Here is a 23,817-nt window from a genome sequence, read left to right as displayed (position 1 = left end):
TGGTGGAACTATTCTATATGATACTATAATGGGGGGGTGCATGACATTATGCATTTGTCAAAACCCATACACTATACAACACAAAGAGTGAATCTTAATGTAAACTAATGTATGGACTTTGGCTAATAAAATATATCAATTTGGCTCATCAATGATAGCAAATAAACCACAGTAATGCAAGATGTGAACAATAGAGGAAACTGGAAGGGAGATACCAGGGAACTGATGTGCGAACTGTCTACTATCTGCTTGATATTCCTGTGAGTCTAAAACTGTTCTAAAACATAAAGACTATTATTTAATTTTTTTTCTAATATCTAGTTCAAAGGAGACGTCAAAGTGAAGTGAGATTGTCAGAGAACGTGTCATGAAAGAAGAGAGGTTTTAGCTGGCTCCAAGCGGGCCCATAGGATTTCTAGAGTTGGAAAGGGCAAAGGGCATTTTAGCTGGGATTGAGGCATGAAAAAGATTCAAAGGGCTCAAATTTCGAAGGAGCAGGAAATAACACAGAATAAATCAATGCAAAGACAACAGGCAACAATTTAATGGAAGCTAGGGGCCAAGGCAAGTCTAGAGGTGCTGAAGCATCATTCCAATATCGGATAAATATAAGCACGGGAACAGATTTGACCCAAGCTGCATCCTCAACACATATTCATTCATTTATTCATTCATTTCATAAATCAGTAGGCACCTGCTATGTTCCAAACACTGTGGTAGGCACTGGGGACAAGCAGTGGATAAAAGAAACAAAAATCTCTGTTCTCACTGAGCTTATATTCTAGTGATAGGAGACAGAACTTACCTGATGTTTTCAAGAAACAGCAAAGAAGCCAGTATGGCTGGAATGGAGTGAAGGGAGGAGGTAGAAGGTGAGATCAAGGAGATAACAGAGGCCAGTGGGTGAAGGGCACTGAGGCCAGAATTAATAAGGACTTTGGCCTTTACCCTGAGGCATTTAGGGTACAATTGGAAGGTTTTGAATAGCAGAGTGACTTGATTGACACCTGAATAGGGTCTCTCTCTGTGTTGAGAATAGACAGAGGATAAGAGTGGCTGCAGGGAAACCAGTGAAATTGTTACAATAATCCAGGTAAAAGAGGATAGGGACTTGGACCATGGTTTTAGCAGCACAAGTGGTGAGAAATAGATTGTGGACTCTGAAAGGATTTGTTGATGGATTCAACGTGTGAGAGAAAGAGAAGGTCAAAATGACCGAGTTTTAGGCCTAAGCAACCACCCTGAAGAAGGGGTTGCCAGTGAGAGAGAGAGAGAGAGAAGAATGTGGGAGGAACAAGCTGATGAGCGGGGCTGAGCCTGTGTCTGAATTCAGCTGAGCTGAGACTCAGAGTTAAGTGGGCAAAGACGAAATCATAGCACATACAGGTAGTGAGGATAGGCATGCATTCATTCATCCAACATTTCCTAAAATCAACCACTTTGAATGTGCCAGGGACACAAAGATAAATAAGACGTCTTTCCTGCCCGTAAGGAACTAACAGTCCAACGAGGAAAACAGAAATATAAATAAGTGATGCTAGCATATTAAGCATCATGGGTGACGTATTCAACATTTACCAAGTCCCTGCTATATGCCAAGCAGTATGGTAAGGAAGCAGGAGGTGTGTACAAAGTTCTTTAAGAGCACAAAAGAAATTCTTGCAAAGGTTTGTAAAGACATTCACAAGGATTTTCACCACAGTGTGACATCAGGGAGTTGGCAGTAACCTAGACGCCCATCACTAGGGAAATCACAGCAATGTGGATATAGCTCAAGAACACAGTGTTGAGTGAAAACAGTGGGAAATAGAGATTTACAGCCCAGCACCATCTTTGTAAATGTAAAAGGCGTACACAAAACACCGCATGTCTTAAATGATCAAGGATCTATATCAAACATATTGCAGCTTGTGTCTAGAAGAAGAATGAGAGTGGGTATTGAGAAAGACGAGGACAAATAATTTAAACAATGTAAAATAATATAAATAAGAGAGGGGCCTTGCAGGGACTGATGATGACAATGTGCTGAGAATTGAGGAGCAAAGTTAACTCTCTGCACCTGAGATACAAATAACAAGCTAATGGGAATCCAGCCAATAACCCTAATGAGAAGAATATTTCAGGGGGCCAAGAAGCATGGGGAGACATGAAGGCATGAAAGTGCATCAGCAGTTCAGGGAACACCACCAGGTTTAGTGCAGCTTGTAGTGGTTATGAAGAGCTGGTACTATTTGAATATTTGAACAACACCCTACACATGGAAGGTATAACCATTCTAATCAGTCTGTCCCCGTTTACTACACTGGGGTTAAAGCTCATGCTCTGCTCTGCTTCCATGCAGCCAACTGGTGAGATTCTCTTTCAGCCTCCTTGGAATCTTTGCATCTTGTGACTACTCCAGAAACCCTAGTTCAATAGATCATCCCTGTTTACCATGGCCTCAAGGAATGTGGCCCTTGATCTGAGGTTTTCATGCTGGAGTTCCACCAGCAGCAATGCTGCTGCTCTGGCTAGGAGTGGGGTGGGAAGGGAACTGGAGGCCCAAGGATGCCTCGCATTCTGGGGCACCTGCCTGGGGCGGTTCAACCCGCCTCCACCAACTCTGTGCTGCCAGTTAACTCTCACTGGTCACATTCCAGCTGGAGTCATTTCCCAGCTCTGACCTATGTCTCACTAGCACTCAGCACGGTGTCTGGCATATAGTAGGGGCTCAATAAACTTCTCAGTTGAATACAAGCCTTCCAAAGGAAACCTAGGTCAAGGTGGATACAAGCAGGATGCAGAAGCAGGAATGAGAAAGAACTGGGGTTTGCTGTACTGTGGAGGGTAAAGGGAAAGAGCTGCAAGAAAACAGGTGCACAGGCCCTTGTAGACAGGTCGCCTCTGGGGCACGGTGGGCATACAGTAGGCGTGAAATAGTAGGGAAATAAACTGTAAAGAAATTAACAAGTGTTTAATACATTTTCTTTTTTACGTATGTCAAGTAAAAGTATGAAACTGAATCGAGAAAAGGGAAGTATGTGGGTCAGTGCTGGGTCTGTGGAAGGACTAACACTTCCAGAGGTCCTGACACACTCCACTGCCCCTCCGAGGACACAGAATGCATCCACAGGACGGCCCAAAATCTCTTGGGGAAGGGAGGGCGTTACTCTCACCTTCAGCCTCTAAGGGTCACACAAGCCTGAGTCACCGCGGTTGCCACTGTCACTAGTTCAAAGTCTTCTTCAATCTAATTCTTCAACTTCATTCTTGTCCCCCACTCCACCTCCAGCTCAATTAGGCTCTGCCCCACTTTAAAAAAAACAAAAACACCTCCAACCTAAGCCAGCCCGGACTTGGATAAGTGAACACTCTAGTTTGCTACGGGAGGCCCTTTCCCACGCCTCGGCTTGCCCCCGCTAAAGGAACGGGCGCTCTGGTCCTCGCCAGACGACGCGAAGCAGTGCGACCTGTCTCCGCCCTTCCCGCCTTCCCGCCCGCCGCCGAGCCCGCGCACGCCGAGCCCGCGCGCCTTACGTTAGGCCCGGCCCCCGGTCTTTCCCCAGCAGCGCGCAGGCGCGCGCTTCTGGGCCCGCGAGGGGAAGGAGGGCGGGGCCGAGGGGCCGAACCCTGGGGGAAGAGGCGGCGTCGGTCATGTGATGCGGTTTCACTGTTTACACGCGGAGCGACCGGAGCTTTCGGCCTCAGTCAGGCGCTCGGCTCCGTTTCGGTTTCACTTCCGGTGAGGGGCCGCCTCAGAGCGGGTGGTTAGCCGACGGCGGGCGCAGGCGGCGGCGGTGACTGCGGCGCCGCTGCCGGGGGGCGTGCAGCAGCGCGGCGGCAGCGGCGGCTGGGCCTCGAGCGCCCGCAGCCCACCTCTCAGGGGCGGGCTCCCGGAGCGAGCAGGGCGGACGAGAAGATGGAGGAGCTGGTGGTGGAAGTGCGGGGCTCCAATGGCGCTTTCTACAAGGTACTTGACTCCAGGGCAGGCCCCATCTTCGCCCTTCTTTCCCTCCCTTTTCTTCTTAGCCTCGGCCGGAGGCAGGCCTGGGGCCCTCTTCCCAAACGCCGCGCCCGGAGCCAGGGCGCGCTCGGCGGGATGTTGTTTGGGAGGGAAGGAAGGACCGGACTTCGGGCCTGTAGGAAGCCCCTTGAGCCCCGTTGCCTCTCCTGTATGAGGCCCCGGCGCCTGTCGGAATGAGAAGCGGGCAAGGAAAAGAGGGTGCCCTTTCGGGGACCGAGCCCCGGCAGGGAGGGCTGGGGATGGGCGAGGGCCGACGGCAGGTAGGAGATCCGGGCGGGAAGGGCCGGTGTCCGCGCGAAGTGACGGTGACGGCTTATTTCTGTTTTCTTAAATATCCTCTCCCAGTGGGATCCGGGCCTGACGTGTGGGTAGTTGCCGAGGAGCAGGGGGCGCTTCCGTCAAGCCGCCTCCTGCCTTGCAAAGAGGGTTTGCCATCTCCTTTGGCTTCTCTTTTCCTGTCCAGCATTGGGACTTCGGAGAGCTCCACTGTTCTGGGCGAGCGGTGTGAAGAAAGAGTAGTAAGAAGCTGTAGTCGGTACCAAATCACAATGGCAACTGATTATTAGTGACCTTTCTTTGTGGATTTCAGAAAAGATTTTAGATTCAAAAGTTTCAGGAAGACCCAGACATATCCGAGTAATGGTTTAAAGAAGTTGGTAATCTTGAATATTCGTGGCCCCTCCTCCCTTGTTATAAATGTGGGCAAATTCAGGAATACAGATGCTTCAGCGTCTAAAAACATTGGCAGCTCTGCTACTTAAGAAAAAAAATTAACCCTCCAAAGGCCTGGATATATGCCATGAAACTTCAGGAAATTATCATTATTGGGGAATTTTTTTAAGTGAGTGGAAATAATTGTTCTGTGCTCCAAGGGCTTGACTATCTCCTCTGTGTAATGTTGCAGTGAACTGTATTGTTGAGGTTTTAAATAGGCATGCATGGTTTTGCTGCGGGCTTTTCTTTTTTTAAGTTACACCATTGCAGACCTTACTAATATCTTACATTTTCAAAAGGAGGCTTAAAAATATTTTCCTATGTCGGTAGTGCGTCTCTTGGTCCATACTTGCTGTAGATCTAGCAGTCTGTAAGTTCTCATTTCCTCTTGAATGTCTCTCTATAACTTCTGTAAGTGATGTCCCACCTTACTACAGTATCTTGGCGACAGAAGGTGCATATAGAAGGAAGCATGGGAATTAAATATTGCCATTGTCCAAATGCAATTCTTAAATCTATATAGGATTACATAAACGTTTCAAACGAGGTATATAGGAAAATAAACATTGACTTAACTATATATGTGTTTACCAATTTTATGGAGATTTTGGAGATCAATATATTTAATGAATGAGTAAAGTATGTAAACTGTTCCATACTTTTAGCAAAATGATGCAGTCAAAATTCTGGTTGCATTTTTTTCAGTGATCCATAATTCTGCTGGTTAGTTTGTGTAGAATCGTTCTGCTTCCTAGATTGGTAGTTTTACTCACTAGATTTGGGGCACTAGCTGTAATAAATATGAGCAGGGGCTAATGGTTGAGCGGTATTCTAATAGATCTGTGATATTAGCTTAGATGAGATGCCACTCTTACTGTCTTTTAGTGGAGTTTGCTTGCTACAGAGGGCAAGTAGTACATCGTGGTCTTGAAGGATATATTGTTCTGTTCGAGCAACCTGTGATTTGCTTCTGTGATTTTGCTTGCAAACTGATTGGAATATAAGAAAGACCCTCTATCTCTGCTCTTAATCTCCCCCTATTTTTGTTTTTAACGAAGTTGCTTAATTTGAAGGTGAATAAAAGGAATGGGTTGTCCCTTAGTTCCTTGAGGGGAAATATTAAACATGAACAAACGTGTGCAGAGAAATTGCTGTTATGTTTATTTAGTTAAGGTTTTGTTTTTAAGAAAACCTCAAATGGTCTGTATTGGTAGAAAAATAGTTTCTATAATGACAAAGGTTTAAATTCTTATAAGGCTCAATATTGATGTGAGTTATAAAAGTAAAGCAAAAGTAAACTGAGTTACTTGTCCAGTGGGATGGGCAGAAAAGATGGGAAATAAAGATGAATAAAAAATGAACTATTATGGAGAAATGTTACATTTATGAAAAAATTGGGAACCTGGGTTCATCGGATTGATTGAAAAGGCTTAAAGAACTAAACAACTCAAACAGCTTCAGTATAATTGAATTCAGACTTCGATTTGCCTAACAGAACCACCATATTGTAAGGTAGAGTTCTCCATCTTCTGAGCACATGGTCCAAATTTGCAGTATAAACTGGGTAGAGTATATGCTGGGAACAGTTGGGTTTTTTCCTCTAAAAAATTAACTCAAACTTAGGATTCAGAATTACCAGAACCATGAAACCTAAACCCTAAGATTGTAACAGCTCATTTCTATTTTTCCCTCTGGTGTTTTTTCTTAAAAACTCGAAAGTTGGATTTAGTAACTGTCAGAGCCACTACTTTTGTGCTTAGGTATTTCTTTGACTTAGAAAAAGTCATGTAATGAAAATTTTCTTCACATTTTCTCTGAAGTCTTCTGTACTTCAAGGAAGTAAATTGTTCAGGTCAACCACATGTTTTTTTCTTCCCAGTCTAAATAACCTTTTTAGTGTTTAGTATCTTTATGGAAGCATCAGTACTCCCCTTTTGAGTTGAGCATTTTCCAACTTCATACTCACACACTCTGAAAACCTCCAAATTATTCATTAAATGTAAAATTCAGTGGTATAAGAACTGGCTTTCTGATTCCTGCCCACTATGGGAATGTGCTTCCTGAGATGACTACAATCGTGCTTTTAACTGTTAACAGGTGCTGAGAGCTCTTGAGGTGCCAGGCAGGGTTCTAGGTGCTTTACCTCTCTTAATTTGTTTAATCACCTCCCACAACCCTGAGTTACCATTGTTATTTCCAGTTTATAGATGCGGACGTAGATGTACAGAGAGATGAGGTAAGTGAGTTACTACTAAGTGTCAGAGCTAGTAAGGGTCAGATCTGGGCTTTGAGATCAGGTAATCTGCCTTCCTGAAATGATGAAATTTAGCTTAAAGAAATGAATTGGATTGGATTTCCCACCCATTTTTGTAAATTTCATTGTAACTTTGTATTTTTTACTGTAATAATGCCTTAGCATTATTTTGTAAGTACAGTTGCAAGGATATTACCATTGACACAAAGACATCACAAAATATTGAGCTTATGTATTAGCTTCCTTTTTATTAACTCTTGCACCTTGACACATTACACTGTAATTCTTCATATGAATGCCTATTAATGAAAGATAAAGTTAGAAATCTTTAATGCTCCTATGAAGTTTGCTTTTGTTACATTGGGAACACATAAGAACTGAAGCATTCAAAAGTTAGAATACCTACACACAGGAAAATTAATAACTCATTTAATACTATTCTCTCTATACCTGTGTGTTGTCTTTGCGTCAAGGTGAACCAGAAAGGATGCATTTTTCTCAGAATTTGTGGTAAATGCCCAAGTGAAGGCGAGTATTCCTAGTCATGCACTGTGGTTGGAAGAATTGTTGATGAGGTTTATTGTACTTTTCCCTTCCCATTGTTCATTCTCATACATTGTTAGTTCCCACATTCAAAGGGCGGCGAAGCAATAACTTGCTTTATATGTGAAGCCTTGGGTTTGAATCGTATTTTATCACATTTCATATGTCCTTATTGTCTATCTCCTACAGATTTTCTTTAGGAGGGATATTTTGCAATGCTTTTAAGTTTTCTCTAATGAGAATTATCAATGCACTACATGTGCTGTCTTCAGTGATAATGTAGTAGTTGTGTTCATTGGTGGTCAGGGGCTTACATTGAAATTTCTCTGTACAATCTAAGGTGTGAGGTATAGTGGGAGAGTAAGACTTCACCCAAATAGGGACAGACTTTCTTTTAGTTTCAGCAATCCCAGTGATGTAATGTTTGACTTAGATATCTCTAGTCATTACACACTTTGGTTAGTATGATTTTATGATTGCCTCTTTGGCCCAGTTGCCAGGTGGGGGATCCCATAATGATTTTTTGATTTTCTGTTTATTCCCCCTGATAAGGAGCCTGTGTCTGTCTTTTTTTTTCCTTTCTTTTTTTCATTTATTTATTTATTTTTGGTGTGTTGGGTCTTTATTGCTGCACACGGGCTTTCTCTACTCTTCATTGCTGTGTGTGGGCTTCTCATTGCGGTGGCTTCTCTTGTTGGGGAGCACGGGCTCTAAGCATGTGGGCTTCAGTAGTTGTGGCGCATAGGCTCAGCAGTTGTGGTTCGTGGGCTCTAGAGTGCAGGCTCAGTAGTTGGGGTGCACAGGCTTAGTTGCTCCGCGGCATGTGGGATCTTCCCGGACCAGGGATTGAACCTGTGTCCCCTGCATTGGCAGGCAGATTCTTAACCACTGCCCCACCAGGGAAGTCCCACTGTGTCTGTCTTTAACTGCACTTTAGCACCTTTCTCAAACCCCAAAGGTTTTCATCACTTTTTCTTCTGAAAGTCTAAATAACCTATTAGTATTTAGTATCTTTGAGAAAACAGCCTTTTCTCTTTCTATCCTAATTTTTAAATCTTTTTCTAAGTGTGCTTTTGTTGAGATGTAACTTTCTCAGATGCAGGAGTGTTTATGGTTCTGCATCTTTTATAAAATATGCCCCTCTCTGCTTTACCTCTCATTTATTTAGTGCCAACTATGTGCCAGCCATCATGCTAGGCACTAGACATGTGTGATTTCATTATTCACAACAGCTTTAGGAGGCAAGTCCAGTTCCCCTGTATCCATTCCTTACTTACACAGACAAGGCATCTGAGGACCAGAGACCATTTCTTGGAGAGTCCCGCAGCTGTTATGTCTTAGATCCAAGGTTTTGAACCTATCTCTCATTCACAGCAAAACTCTTAACCACTAAGTTTACTGACCCTTGTAAGAGCCCTAGCTCTCACCCAGTCCCATGCAGCTCCCTTCTTGTATTCATTCAAACCTATTCAGTTGCCTTCTTTGGTAACCAACCCCTCAGGAATCCGCTGAACCTATCTTCTCATCAACTTTGCTTGATGTAGATAGGTAGAGAGCACAACAAAACATAGTTTTCCATAGTTGTTGGTGGGTGAGGTGATAATGCTCTGGGGTGGCCAGGGAAGGGAAGGGTATGAGTGTTGGGGTAAGGCAGGGGCAGGGCCGAAAAGGAGGGTTATTGGAGAAAGTATGATGAGAAGCAGAAAGACGGGACCTTTGTTGGAATTTTAGCAAAAGGCCTCAGGAGTCAGAGGAAACCTTTGCAACCTCTGAGTTTCTTTTATTCCCCTTATTACAGCAGCAACAAGAAGGTATTCCATGCCTTCTGTATTCACGTAATATGCAAACAGTGGCTAAAAATGACTGGTTTGGGAACAGTCACGCCAACATCCATATACAGGTAAGCCTCATTAACTCGAGGCGGTGGCCGCCGTAAGCTGTGATGATTACTCAAACCATTTTTGACACTCTACATCCGGAATTGCTTTTAGTGTCTTTGAAAACTTGGAAGCTTTTTTTTTGTTTTTTGTTTTTTGTTTTTTTGGTTTTTAGTAGTCACACAGTTGCAGATCTTCCTCCTTTGAAGGGATGTTTAATTTTAGGAAATAGGCAAATGTGGTGAATGAGTGTGATTAAACTATACAATAACTCTTTGGCAAATAGAAATAAATTAAAATAGAGCAATGAAGTAATGAGACTAACTTTTAGAGTGCTTTCAAGATGGGTTTGAAAAGTCCCCAACATTTGTAAATGTTTTAAATCAGTGCTATCCAGTGGAACTTTCTGTGATGATGGAAGTGGTCTCTACCTGCGCTGTCCTCTACAGTAGGTACTGAGCCCTGTGTGGCTTTTGAGCACTTGAAGTGTGGCAAGTGTGACTCAGACTGATTTTTAATTTTATTTAATTGTACCTAATTAAATCGAAATATGTACATATGACCAGCAACTTCTATGGTGAGCAACAGCACGGTTTTAGACAAGGGCAGTAGTATTGGAAAGGTACCTGATTTAGTGAGAACAGTTCTTCACCCAGCTGTAACAAGGTTCTCTTAGCTGACTAAAGGACTTAACATTTTCAGCATATAATATACAGTAAAGAACTAATACTAGTTACTGCCAAGGCATGCAAACATAAAATTTTAGGCGAGGATGGAGACAGAGCAAAGACATTTTTGGGTAAATAAGGGATTAGCTCCTAATAGGAGTCCCACCCTCAAAAAGCAGATTGTTAATTTGGTATTCGCCATCATGTAAACACAAGGGAGAAGTTGGGGTGGGGTGGGGGTCTGTTTTTCCTTTCTCCGTAATTTGTGGGACTTACTTTATAAAACTAAACGTCGAATTCCTCCAACTTTAACTCAAAATCAAGCCTTTCTGTTGCTGAAGTAATAGGCAAACCCCTGAGAGCACTGGGGGCATGCGCCCTTATAAAATCTAGTATATTCTAAAATATCATGGTCAGTATTAAACTAGAGTTCTTGAAATACTCTGAAGAGAATGGGTGTGATTTAAATATGGCTAAGGAAAAGTAAGCAAGATCAAAATGATAGGAAGAAAATGTGGATTTCCCCCCCCACTTTAAACCAGCAACTATAAAGATACACATACATGCTTAATTTAGAAATAATAATTTAGCCATTTTGAGTATCGCAGAACACCTAGATTCCATTATAGTCCACCTTGATCATACAAGGAAACTGTCTTCTAGCATAGCTTTGCATTTATTCTTTTGCATGTGGATATCCAGTTGTCCCAGCTCCATTTGTTGAAAAGTGTTCTTTTTTCCCCATTGAATTGTCTTGGCTTCCTTGTCCACAAAGGATTTACTTCTACCGCACCCCAAGCTGTTGCTCCAGGTCTAAGCCTTTGCTCCTGCTGCCCATTAGGCCTGCTGGGCCTCCCCATCCTCCACTCCCTAAGTTGGATAGGAACCTCGTCCTCTTCTGTTTGTCTTTCCTGACCAACATACTACCACCCCACCACCCTCATACCTTTCCTCCAAGGCTAGGATAGGAACCCCTTAGGCAATGATCCATGATAACAACTATTCATTGAACCCTTAATAGGTACTCTGAAGTTCAACAGTAAATAAAAGGCCTATATCACCCACCCTCAGGAAACTTACTGTTGGTAGGAAAATGGGCAAAAGACTATAGTGGGATAAGTTTATGGTGAGGATACTCAGAAGATGCTATAAGTATGTAGAGGATAGAATTTAACTTAGTCTTCTGGGTTTTCCCATAGCAGCTGACATCTGAACTGAATTGTAAAAGACCAGTAGGAGATAGCTAGGTGAAAAGAGGGGAAGGACAATAGGAAAGAAGGAACAGCAGCATGTACAGAGAGGCCCAAGTAGTTTAGCACTGCTGGATCACAGCCTACAAGGATGTGAAAGATGAAGCTTGGAGTGGTGAGCAGTGGGGCCAGGTCACAAAGGGCCTTTTTCAGGCAGAGGAGTTTAACCATAATCCTGCAGACAGGGAGAAACCACGAAAGGACAGAAACATGTACAGAACACACTGGAGTAAGAAGCTTAAACCTCTAAAGCCATTTTAAAATGAATTAAGATATAAAGCCCCTTGGGTTTCTTTATGCTTTATCCTACTCCTCTAATTGTCAAAACAAAAACAAAACCTCCTTTCCTGCACCTATTAAAAACTTAATTTTATAGAATTACGGACAGCATGCTGATTAAAGAATTCTTGATAATTAGTTAGCTATTACTTTTGTTATGTCCTTCTGCAGATTATTAGCAATTGCGTCATCAGATTTAAAAGATTTAAACCTCTGTACTTTATATTACTATTTCTTTTTTGCCAAGTGCCTGCGAGATTGAGAATTTAATTAAACTCTGGTAATTGGACTTTTAGTGGTATTAGCAGCACATTGCTTTTAAAGAGAACTTAGTGTACTTGTGCATATATAGATTTGAGATTATATTTAGTTATTTACTATTGTATTCTCCTAAAATTGTATTAAGGAGAAAAAGATAGGTTACAACAGATCTACACTGACTGGTATATAGCTCTGGAACAAGTTTCTTAGTTTCCAGTACTTCTAGCCTGAAGTATACCTTCAGCTTTGCATTGTAATTTTCAATTTACTTGTCTTTGTCCTATGAGATGCTGAACTCTGGAGCAATTCTTTGTGTTTTATTTTAACTAATGAGTATTCCTAGGGCCTAGCACATAGTAGGTATCTAAATATAGATGTGACTCATGAATGAGTGATCCTCACAAACTGACAAACTTTCACTTGAAGCTTCATTCTGTTAAACATAAAATGTTTGGTATCTATAAAGTGTAACTGAAAACAAAAATGATGTTTAAGCTTAGAAGTTAATTTAACTGGTGTTTTTTTTCTTATAGGCATTTGTAAAAGATGTTCATGAAGATTCAATAACAGTGGCATTTGAAAACAAGTAAGTGTCTTGATATAATTTTAATATTTAGGTTCTTTAATATTTTATGCTAATTTTTCCTTTTACTCCTCATTTTAAAAAATTCAAGTGTAGTTTGAGTGTTTTTCAGGAATGGATCTTCATGTTACTGACCAGGAAGTTCGTGAACAACTCAATATTAAACCAATGGAATGACTGTTCCTGCTAATGACCTCAGAGATCCCTTTTGTATAATCTTGATCCTTACATCTCAGTCCCCTTGAATGTGAAGAAAGAAACCAGATTCTTCTGTATTAGTAACTGAGGGTTTGAATAGGAATATTTGTAAATGTTAAAAGATGAAAATGAATGGATTCATGGGTACTGGGAAAGTTGATGTGAGTTTTGTAATGTTAAATCTAAAATTGATGGTTTTAGTCATCTGGTATATTTTATTGGAAATAATTGTTTGCCCATTAACATTTTTATCTGTTTCATATGTTTATAATCATTAATAGCAGTAACTGATCGTTTCTGCTTTCTTCTGCTAGGTGAGTAAATAAAAATACCTAGAGGCCTAGGAACATTAGCTATATACAAAGGCATCAATAGTATAGATGTTAGCATTTTATTGGGGGAGACAGGTCTCTTGACTAAATTTTTTTAATGCTAATAACGGCTATTTTCAGAGTAGCCATTCAAGAATATAAAGTACATATAACCTCCTTAACCGGAGCATAGATGTGGTCATGATCTTAGGATTTTACTGAACTCTGAAATCTGGCCAACAATTATAATGTTTGGCTTTTATTTACCAAGAGAAATTAATAGTGTATCAAAAGCAGATTGCAAGTCTACAGAGAGAAGAAATAAATTAGTGGTTGCTTAGTGGCTGGTGGGGGATGGAGAACCATAGCTAAAGAGTATGGGATTTCTTTTTGAAGTGATGAAAATTTTCTAAAATTGACTGGTAATGGTTGCACATATCTGGGAATATACTTAAACCCATTGACTTGTACATACACTTCAGTGGATGCTTATATGGTTATGTGAATTATATCTCAATAAATCTGTTAAAATACAGTATCTGACCCAGACGTGCTATAATTAGAATGTTAGCAGAATCTTGTAGCTGCCAACAGGGCAAAGTACAGTTGACCCTTGAACAACATGAGTTTGAACTGTGTAGGACCACTTATATGTGGATTTTTTTCAGTAGTAAATACTACAGTAGTGCACGATCCAGGGTTGGTTAAATCCGTGATGCAAACCACAGATATGGAGGAACTGTGGCTACGGAGAGCTGACTATAAGTTATCCGTGCATTTTTGACTGCACAGAGGGTCAGCATCCCTAACCTCCGAGTTATTCAAGGGTCAACTGTAGTTTTCTCGGATGCCTAAAACGCATTTAGGGAGACAGATAAAAGGATTTAGAGTATCCAGCCCAATTCTCAGCTCCAGACAAATAGTCTTGGTCCCAAATACAAGTTTGGATAATAGAATACCTTTCTCTGAATACATAGAGCCAAAAGTTCCAGAATGTGCCTCTGCGTGATTATCCATGCATTATACACTAGATAACAGCATCACACCTCTAACAGAGGAATCTTTGATAACTTGGAGAGTAATTTTTTTTCTTGTACTTATACTCTTATCTGCTTGTTTCCATCACTAGGTAAACACTGTTTCCCATAAAGGGAGAGTTATCTTTATTTGCTACTCTTTTAGTTTCTCCTATAGTCCTTAATCTAAGGTATTAAGCAAACACTTATTTCCTCTGTGCATTCAAGAATGTATCTGTATTTGTTTATACAGTGATAGATCAGTTCTCATTTGTTTTCAACCAGATTTCTACTGTAAACTTAAAATTATTCTTTCTATGGACCTCCTAATTGTCTGCCGTACCGTAGCTGTGTACAAGTTTCTCTTCTAGCTGTCATCCTGGGAATTTGAAATAGATCAACTTTTTCCTTGTGTTTGTGTAGTATGTATGAGATTCAACACTGGGTTTGAGCATGTCACCAGGATTTGATAGGTCCCTACCAAAGTAGTACTTTCCTTGCGTTTCCTTTTTGTTTTTCTGGGTTTTTTAAAACAAAAAACAAACCTGATGTTTTGTAAAACTTCAGACTATATTTACCCTTTCTTTCCTTTCAATCATAAAGAAACTCCTATAATACCACATTATTTTAGATGCTTTCTTTTTGCCTTCCATATTTCATATTTTTTGAATAAAAAATTTGATTTTTATCTCTATACTTAAGACAAAATAATTCTTTGGAATGAAGAAACTTTATTATTATATGCTTTACAAATCAAATTTAGCAGTGAATCTTTAACATGTTAAGTCATTGAATTCAGTAAGTATATTAAAAAGTTTTTCTGAAGTAAAGACTTTTGTTTGTTTGTTTGGCCACGTTGCACAGCTTGTGGGATCTTAGTTCCCTGACCAGGGATTGAACTCGGGGCCCTGGCAGTGAGAGCACCGAGTCCTAACCACTGGACCACCAGGGAATTCCCTAAAGACAATTTTTTTTAAGTTTCAGAGTTTTCAAGGGTGTATAATAATACAGAAAAGGGGTTCAGTGTAATATAGGCCCTAATCATATTTCCACAAATTCTGACTTACCTACTGTGCTATCTTATATAATAGCTCTTCTTAAAAAAAAAGCACTTTTCTCAATAGGATTTTACTTAGAGAGCCCTTTAGCAGAAAACCCAGAAATGACTGCTCTAGCAGTTGAATCCTCCAGTGTTTCTGCAAAGTTTATCTTTTAATACTCTATATCATTGTAGATATAAAAGAATAATTTGGTGTTTTTCAAAATTGTTCCACATAACTTTAAATTAAAAAACATAGGCAACTTACTGAACTCCTGTAGGCTGTCTCCATCGGGTTTCTGTGGTTTAGGAGACCCCACCAGGCCAGTGCATTGCTGGTACGCCATACTGATCAGCAGCCAGCTATCCATGGCAAGAACTGACCACCTCGCGGGATCTAAAATTTAAAGGGGGAAAAGTGAGTTGTGAATTGCTAATGTGCTGACTGCCCCATTTTGCTTGGGAATTAGAGGGCACTTAGGACCAGTTTCTGTGGTCATCGGAATGTGGTTACAATTCCTTTGCAAGTGGAAGTATGGTGATGACGTTACTAACACTTACTGATACTAACGTATTTAAGCATCAAAGGAAATTGCTGTTGTGGCCCTAAGTTTAGAACTCTTAGAGGTTGAAATTATTGGAAGAAAGACTTGTTTGGAAAATTGTAATGTTGATCTATTGTGTTTAGAGAAATATTCCAACTAGAACTACAAGGCTGCTGTGCTGCATGCAGAGTTTGTTGAAATGTGTCTATATTGCCATTATGCCCCACTCAGCAGAACACTGACAGTTTTAAAGCATTTGCTTCTTTAAACTAGAAAACCAAAGGGTCACACTTAACCAAAAGTTGATGGCAGCATGGTCATTGTTTCCATTAAACCAAAAAACATGTTAAATAATTGCATTTGCTTATTTGCAGCTGGCAGCCAGAGAGGCAGATTCCATTCCATGATGTGAGATTCCCACCACCTGTAGGTTATAATAAAGATATAAATGAAAGCGATGAAGTTGAGGTAAGTTTCCCCTGCCATCAAGTTATTAAGCACTGAAGAAGGGGGAGCATTTAATTTGCCTGTGCCTTTTGTATCCCTTGTCTTTAACACTTTTCAATCTGCATTGAGAATTATAGCTCTGATGTATGTGTGCTTTTGACTGCTCCATCTTAATAATGATTGGAAATAATACATTATGGATGCTTAAGTGTGGCTGCCTGAGCAGCACTCAGGGTGCAGCTTTGAAAGTCACCACTGATTTCCTTTGCCCACTAGTATTTCTTTTCCCCCTTCCCTCATTCTCTGAATCTTTTGTTTGAATAATATATTGTTAGTTTACAACTGTGTCCCCGTTCTAAGTAAAATGGGTTAGGAAAAAATCATTCCTTAACGATAGAGCAGCATCCTAGGCTTGCTTTAAGTAGCAGAAAATCCTCCTGGGATATTTGTAAGAACTCATCTGCGAGTTTTAGTATATACACATACAGGTAAAACATCTTTTCACAGGAGATGCTATGAACCAACTGCTTATGTGCCATTGATGTCTGACCAAAAAGTGCTATGGAGATGTAGCACATTGACAAAAACATTATATTTGTGATTTCTCTAGCGCTGAAGATTGTTGTGACACTTAAGGCACTTGGAGTCTGCTTTATGTTGTAGTTGGTCTATATAGTATCCTTTTCTTCCTCCCTGTTCATGTACTCCATTTTAAGCTTCTTCTCTTCTCCACAATGCCTTGTTAACAGTTGAATTTCATGAGCATTTGTGGTATGATGGAAGCAGCTAAGAATCCATTTGTACAGGTCAGGTAAGGTGTACTAGGTCCTTGAATTCTTATTTCCTGTGCTAGGTACAGATGGTCAGTGAAACAGAAGAGGCCCCAGCCTTGACAAGGTCACATTCTAGTGAGGATAGCTAATATTATGGCAGTTGTAAGTCCTAGGAAGAGAAAAAGAGGATGAAAGGTGATGTAGGGGCAGGAGTGCTATTTTAGAGAGTGCTCAGAGAAGGTCTCTGGATGTCCAGGCCTGTGTTCTTTTCTCTACAGCTTTATAGTGGAAATAGAATAAAGTGCTATTTATTTACCAAAAATGTACTCAGTACTTACTAGGTGAAAGGAACTGGGCTTGGTTTTGTGACGGATCCCAGTAGGGAGCACAAACAGTGTCTGTACTTGAGGACCTTTAGCTGTTCACTTTCCCCAGGAGACTACGAGCTTCCTGAAGTCAAGGACCAGGACTTTTGGTTTGTCTATATCAGAAGGCCTCATAATAGTGTTTGGATGGATAAAGGGGACTGTTTTTTCTTTTTTTCCCTCTCAACTGAGTCACATGACAGGTGGTAACCAGTGAGATGCTGTTGCTACAGTGACCTCACTAACTGAGGTTGTTGCTCTAGCTAGCGCAGAGCTGAAAGGAATTGATGGTCACAAGAGAGAAATGTAGGTTAAATCAAGTTGTACTGAGTCACTGTATTGTATAACCATTAACTTAGGTCTTTTGGTCTGTCTGTACCACGAATGCTCATAATAGTGATGAATAGAGGGGACTTTTTTCCCAACCTAGTCACACAACAGATGGGAACCAATGAACCACAGTTGCCAGGGTGACCTCATTGTGTTACATAACAATTAACAAATAACTGAGGTTATTTCTCTGGCTAGAGCAGAGGTGAGAGGAAGTGTTGAGGGCAAGAGGGAAAGGAGGTTGAGTTCAGTTGTATTTCATCTCTGTGTTGTGTAACTATTAACTTCAGTAGTAAAAGGGAGACGAGAGTCGGAGCCTTGAGTTGCCGGTCTTCTCTCCTGTCCTCTCCTCCCCATCCTCCTCGTCCTCCCTGTGTTGTCTTTCTGCTTCTGAGTATTTCTTTCTCTCTCTCCATGTGTCTCTTTTCCTATTAACCTTGATTTGCTAGTGTCTTCACAAAAGGTTCCGTGCTGCACATCATAAGTGAACTGTGAAGTGGTCGCCAGAGAGATCAGTTTAGAAGAACTGATCCACAGTGTGTGAGAGCAGGAACGTGGTATCCAGAGGATTGCCAGCGTGGAGTTGTCCATTTTAGTGGAGAGGGGACAGGAGACCAGAGAGTGACCAAGGATCTGTCCGTTTAGTTCCCAGGATACGTGAATGCCAGGTGGTATCCTTAGTGAGCTGAGTAGTCAGCGGCCTTACCCATTCAGTGACCATGCAGCCAGGAAGTAGGCCAGGGTCAGTAACTTCCAATTTGTTATTTGCTTATTAGAGTAAAACAAAAACAAATCTATCTTTACATTTTTTAGATACATTTTCTTAGCTCTCAAAGTACCCAAGGAAAGTATGCCCAGGTTTATGAATGGTCATCTTTTCTTGAGCATTCATATTCAGATTACTGATTATTACTGAGGCAGCATAGAGAAATAGGAAAGCACTTTTTACAGGACTCTCCCAGGTAATCAGGTAGTTTCTGAGTGTGTGTCTATGTCTAGAAGTAGGGGTGCAATCTGGCTTAAAGTCTACAGCTTATGGGCTTGAAAGACACCTAAGGTCATTTTAAGAAATTTTCCTTGATGTCTGATAATTTATAGATTTCTGAATGATGTTAATCATGAAATATTCTATGTTGTAATTTTTGTGTAGGTTTATTCCAGAGCAAATGAAAAAGAGCCTTGCTGTTGGTGGTTAGCTAAAGTGAGGATGATAAAGGGTGAGGTAGGAAAATGCCTATTTAAATTTTTTTTCTTACGCGATTTCCCTTTTCTAAAGCCAGGTATACTACATTTCAGTCTGGATTTCTGTTTGAAAGTAATATCTAACTTGAGCATTTTATTTAAATGTTTACACGTTCAGTATATTTCGTGTGTTTGTTAGTTGATCAAATAGTTTTTTTTCCTCTAGAGAATTGAAAAACAACTGAATAGGTATAGCTTCTTGTTCTTACTTTAAACGCTGTGACCAGGAATGACTTTCATTTATTTCTCACAGTTTTATGTGATAGAATATGCAGCATGTGATGCTACATACAATGAAATTGTCACAATTGAACGTTTACGATCAGTTAATCCCAACAAACCTGCCACAAAAGATACTTTCCATAAAATCAAACTGGACGTGCCAGAAGACTTACGGCAAATGTAAGTGGGTTAGCAAGAAGGGCTGAGAACGTAGAGGTGCTATGCAATTAGTTTAAAAGAATATAAGTTTTCAAATAATAGAAATCAATTTTTAAATTCAGTGAACTTTGGCAAAAATGGTTTGCAAAAGTAGTGAAAAAAACATATTTAGCTTTTTCCAGTTATATAATCAAGCCAACATTCCACTTGTTTAAACTTACTTGGTTACATACATGGCTAATGTACATTTGTTTTCTAAAATACACATTGTTCATAGAATTTTAAGATTTTGAAACTGGTTAATACAGATATTCTGTCCTAAGTCACAGATCAATTTCTAGGCAATGGAGATTTGTCCAGGTTTTTTCCCTTTTAGCTAGTATTTTCAGATAAATATGTAACAAGCAGAGCTTAAAGAAGCTTCGAAAGGTCATCTCTCTTATAATCCTTGATCTGAAGTAATGCTTAAAGACCTTTTAGAGAAGAAATTCCTTTTTAAAGATTTCATCAAGGGCGTATATTAAGTTTGATTTGGACATGTCACACCTTAGATAAACAGTAACTTGTATTTCACAATACACAGAAATCCTGCTTCTTGATTATAGAGATTGCATATGTATGTTTGTGCCTTCTGATTCTTATACATTTCCTTCTCTCCCTTAAGTTGGTCAGTACTGTTTCTTTAGAAAAGAAACAGCAAAACAAAATTGGGTATCCTGTAGCTATCCCCAAAAGTGTTCAACAGTTGACTCAAGAAAATTAGTGACCTACCATATGTAACTGAAATCAGGAAGCCTGCAGGGGAGAGTAGTTCCCCTAAAGATGTCACCTCTGGTCATCTAAGACCACCAGTAATCCCCTAAGAACATAACTGGTTTTTTCCTTTCTCTGTAATCTCATATGCTTGATTGGCCTGAGTATATCAGAAATGTACAGCAAAGGAACTAAACTGTTAAATGGATACAGCATATTTTGCATAAATCAAGTTTAAGATGAATCTACAGTTCTACTAAGTGCAAATGTCTCTGTATATATTTGTACCAGTAGTTGGTAATCAGTCATCTGAACTTCACAGTGGATATTGTTTTTATTTCTAGGTGTGCCAAAGAATCGGCACATAAGGACTTTAAAAAGGCAGTTGGTGCCTTTTCTGTAACTTATGATGCAGAAAACTATCAGCTTGTCATTTTGGTGAGTGTGTTTGAGTTGTCTATTTTTGGTGTATTTCATTTAGGGCATTTGCTTTGATAATAATGATGTCGATTTATATCCTTTAGTCTATCAATGAAGTCACCTCAAAGCGTGCACACATGCTGATTGACATGCACTTTCGGAGTCTGCGCACTAAGCTGTCTCTGATACTGAGAAATGAGGAAGCCAGTAAGCAGCTAGAGGTATGTGGCTTTCCCTAGGGATGGTTGTAAGATTATCTAGAAATAACTGTGTGTTTACAAAACTTGAATATGGGCAGCTTGTCCTTTATTTATTGTTTCTTAGCAATTCCTTATATTCTATATTTTGAAAAATTAAATTGTACAGTGCATAATCGTACTAAAATTTTTATGCCTGAGGTTTCAGAATTAAGCAGCAGTTTATGTATGCTAAGGAACTTCTGGCCAACTCACTTTTTACTAGAAGTTCATCAAAGCTGCTAATAAAATGAAGCAATGCTTCTTCCATATAACATGTTATCATTAAAGTACTAGAGAGTATTTAAATATCTAATCATATTCCTTTCATTATGTATGTTTATCTCTGTTTAAAAGGGTATAGAACTTCTTCATTCTAATTGGTTGTCACTCTTTAAAACTCCTGTCTTCAGATTCCTGCCAGAGGCTATTTCCCTAACTTACTATTTCGTCTCTTAAGGTGCATTTTATCTACTTTTATTAATCCTCCAATAATTTCCATCACCATACATTTATTTTCATTGATAACTATTTAGTACTTCCATCCATTACCATAGAAACTAAATGGATCTTAGTTTAATGTGCCAACTGAAGTATATTATTGTCAGATTCCAGAGTTCCTCATCATTATTCATTTCGTTAGAGGGAAAACACCATGCAGTTGAAATAGTAAAGAAAAAAAGGAGTTCCAAACTGCATTTTAAGAGAGAAGGTGACTACTACTAAAGGCTGTATTCTTGTAAAACCCTGTGAAACGTGCCACCTTCCAACTTACTATGTGATCGCTGAACTCTCAGCAGGAGAGGAGACATTCATATCTCCTTTTGCTACTTTGTTTTCCTTACGGCCATATGGAGGTCTATTTAATTGGTTTTTTACTCTCATTCTTTCTTGATGTCCCTGTGTTCACAAGTTTGTGGTTTCTTTAGTGATTCTCTCATAGCTTTTAGGCCAGAACAGCCTCCTTACTTTCATTGTGAGTATTGTGGAAATATACTCATTTACCTCTTCTTAAACATCTAATTCTTCTTAAATGGTCTGTTATCATACCTTTGGCTTATCATTTATCAGTAAATTATCAATTGAAAAGAATGAACCAGGTGAATGAACCAGGACTCAAAAAACATGACCTCTTGAAAAGTCCTAGGAATATTTGATACATTTTGTTGCTTTAATCTACAAAAAAGGATTTTATACTTTTTAAATTGTTTATAGTAGTTACACTCATTCATTCAAATTATCAGGTATGTTGAATAATGAGAAACTAGCGTGCATGCCTGTCTTTTCTCACTACTAATATTAAAGAGATCCACATATTCAGATACGAAATTTCCATTTTTCAACATGAGCCACTAATATGTTTGGTTTTCATTAATGGCATGCTAGAACTAAACATTAAATTTTGATAATACTATCTAAAGAGAGTGATTATCCACAAGTTTGAGGTGTCAGTATAACCTAGTTCAGTCATCACTGAATATTTGAAAGAATTCATCTTACTTGTGGATCCAGATCACAAGGTCTTACAGACTCTGATCTCATTTTAGGTTGCAGGCACATATGTAAGATAAGCTGTAAATCTTTGATACTCTGTGATCATTCAATTTAATTACTATACCAAAATTTTTATGATTCCTTTACTCAGGTTGGGGATGGGGGTGGGAGGGTGTCTTTCTAATGTCATCACTTCATCAGAGGACTATCTAGGCCCACAGTATCTAGTGATAAGTTATGTAAATGGCACTGTTTCTAGAAAAAAAAAATATATGCACACACACACACACCAATATCCTTTAATAAAATGAAATGAAACACAACATTGTAAAGCAACCATACTCCAATGAAAATGAATTAAAAAAATGAAATGAATACAATTTTCTGTAAAGATGGTATTTAAATTTTTTTTTTACTTAATTAATATTGAGTCTGTCAGACCCAGTGAGCTGGTTTTTATTTGGGAACATTTGATCTGCTTCTTAAGTATTACATTGATGTCATTGGTTAACTAAGGCAGCCTTGCAAATAGGTTTGCAAAAGTTACCTTGGAAAATTGTCAACAAGCCCTTTCCTGTTAACAAAAATATATCAAATGGCATAGACCTTTAGTGACCTAAAAAGTACTTACGCTGTGCGAAATATTTTCTTAAACCTGTTAGTTTCCAAGTGAAACTGATTTATAGGTCCCTGATATACAGGGTCAAGATAATTTACATGGCTGACCTAAATACAGTTGTCTTAATAGTTGATAAAGCATACTAATCAGATGTGTGTTTCTCTTCAGAGTTCAAGGCAACTTGCCTCAAGGTTTCACGAACAGTTTATCGTACGAGAAGATCTGATGGGTCTAGCTATTGGTACTCATGGTGCTAATATTCAGCAAGCTAGAAAGGTACCTGGGGTCACAGCTATCGATCTAGATGAAGATACCTGCACATTTCATATTTATGGGGAGGTAAATATTTTACTAAATAGTGTTTTTCTAAAATAAAAAATAGTATTTTAGCTGGCTCATCTTTTGTTGATTTAAATCTTTTCCCCATTTGTATTAGGATCAGGATGCAGTGAAAAAGGCTCGAAGCTTTCTGGAATTTGCTGAAGATGTCATACAAGTTCCAAGGAACTTAGTAGGTGAGTCGTCAATTGCTTTTGACACACACTACAAAAGCAAAAGTTAGGTAAACAGTTTATTTATACCGATAGAATTCCATTTTCACTCACTTGGGGAGTCACTTAGCTGAAGCTTAGTCTTTGAAATAGTCTGTTGCTACAGTGTACAAAAAATATTTGGTAAATACAGTCAAAGATTACATTTTCAGAAGGTGTGCAAAAGATACTGCTTTGCTAGTTCAAACCTACTGGTTCCTGGAAGGATAAATTTTGCACAGCCTCTTCACTATATGTATTTATATCTTAAATATGTTTTTTTCAAAATTAATGACATTTGGGGGCTTTTTATAATTTGGAATAGACTGGTATTTGATCTCTCTAATGGGGCTATAAAATGATAGCACTCTTCATTATCTCAGAGTTGAAGATCTGAATATAGGTTACTTAAATCTAATAAGTTCCAAAGCTAGAAGTAATTCCGAATGTCTCTAGGGCTTTCTGCAACGTCAACTGTAATTCTTCATTTTGACTTGTTTCATGATCATCACCAATCACGAGTACCAGCAAACACATGGGAACTCTTTATCTTTAGTAGAACATATCAACAAAGTGCAGTTTTATCAAGAATACTACATATGTTTTAAATTTATAAATAAAATTGGGACACACTGCCTATACATTTAAAAAAATTTTTAACTTGATATCATGACTGATTATAAAAA

At 39.3% G+C, this 23,817-nt stretch overlaps 1 protein-coding gene across 11 annotated transcripts in view; it reads left to right on the top strand.

The window, feature by feature from the left end:
- The first annotated feature begins 3,698 nt into the window (after window positions 1-3,698).
- FMR1 (fragile X messenger ribonucleoprotein 1) overlaps window positions 3,699-23,817 on the top strand; it is a 36,479-nt gene continuing 16,360 nt past the window's right edge. For 10 of the 11 annotated variants that reach the window (XM_060137631.1, XM_060137637.1, XM_060137638.1 and 7 more), the window contains exons 1-9: window positions 3,699-3,949; window positions 12,383-12,435; window positions 15,916-16,009; window positions 18,607-18,678; window positions 18,952-19,100; window positions 20,177-20,270; window positions 20,357-20,473; window positions 22,770-22,940; window positions 23,038-23,116. In XM_060137631.1, the coding sequence (XP_059993614.1) occupies window positions 3,899-3,949; window positions 12,383-12,435; window positions 15,916-16,009; window positions 18,607-18,678; window positions 18,952-19,100; window positions 20,177-20,270; window positions 20,357-20,473; window positions 22,770-22,940; window positions 23,038-23,116 (880 nt within the window). In that variant the 5' untranslated portion in view covers window positions 3,699-3,898. Of the gene's footprint in view, window positions 3,950-12,382; window positions 12,436-15,286; window positions 15,415-15,915; window positions 16,010-18,606; window positions 18,679-18,951; window positions 19,101-20,176; window positions 20,271-20,356; window positions 20,474-22,769; window positions 22,941-23,037; window positions 23,117-23,817 lie in introns of those variants that run through there. The other variant, XM_060137640.1, reaches the window with a different exon arrangement.

This window comes from Lagenorhynchus albirostris, chromosome X (assembly GCF_949774975.1).
Source record: "Lagenorhynchus albirostris chromosome X, mLagAlb1.1, whole genome shotgun sequence".
Taxonomy (NCBI): domain Eukaryota; kingdom Metazoa; phylum Chordata; class Mammalia; order Artiodactyla; family Delphinidae; genus Lagenorhynchus; species Lagenorhynchus albirostris.
Note: the sequence above shows the minus strand (reverse complement) of the source record. Positions and strands in the feature narration are given on the sequence as shown.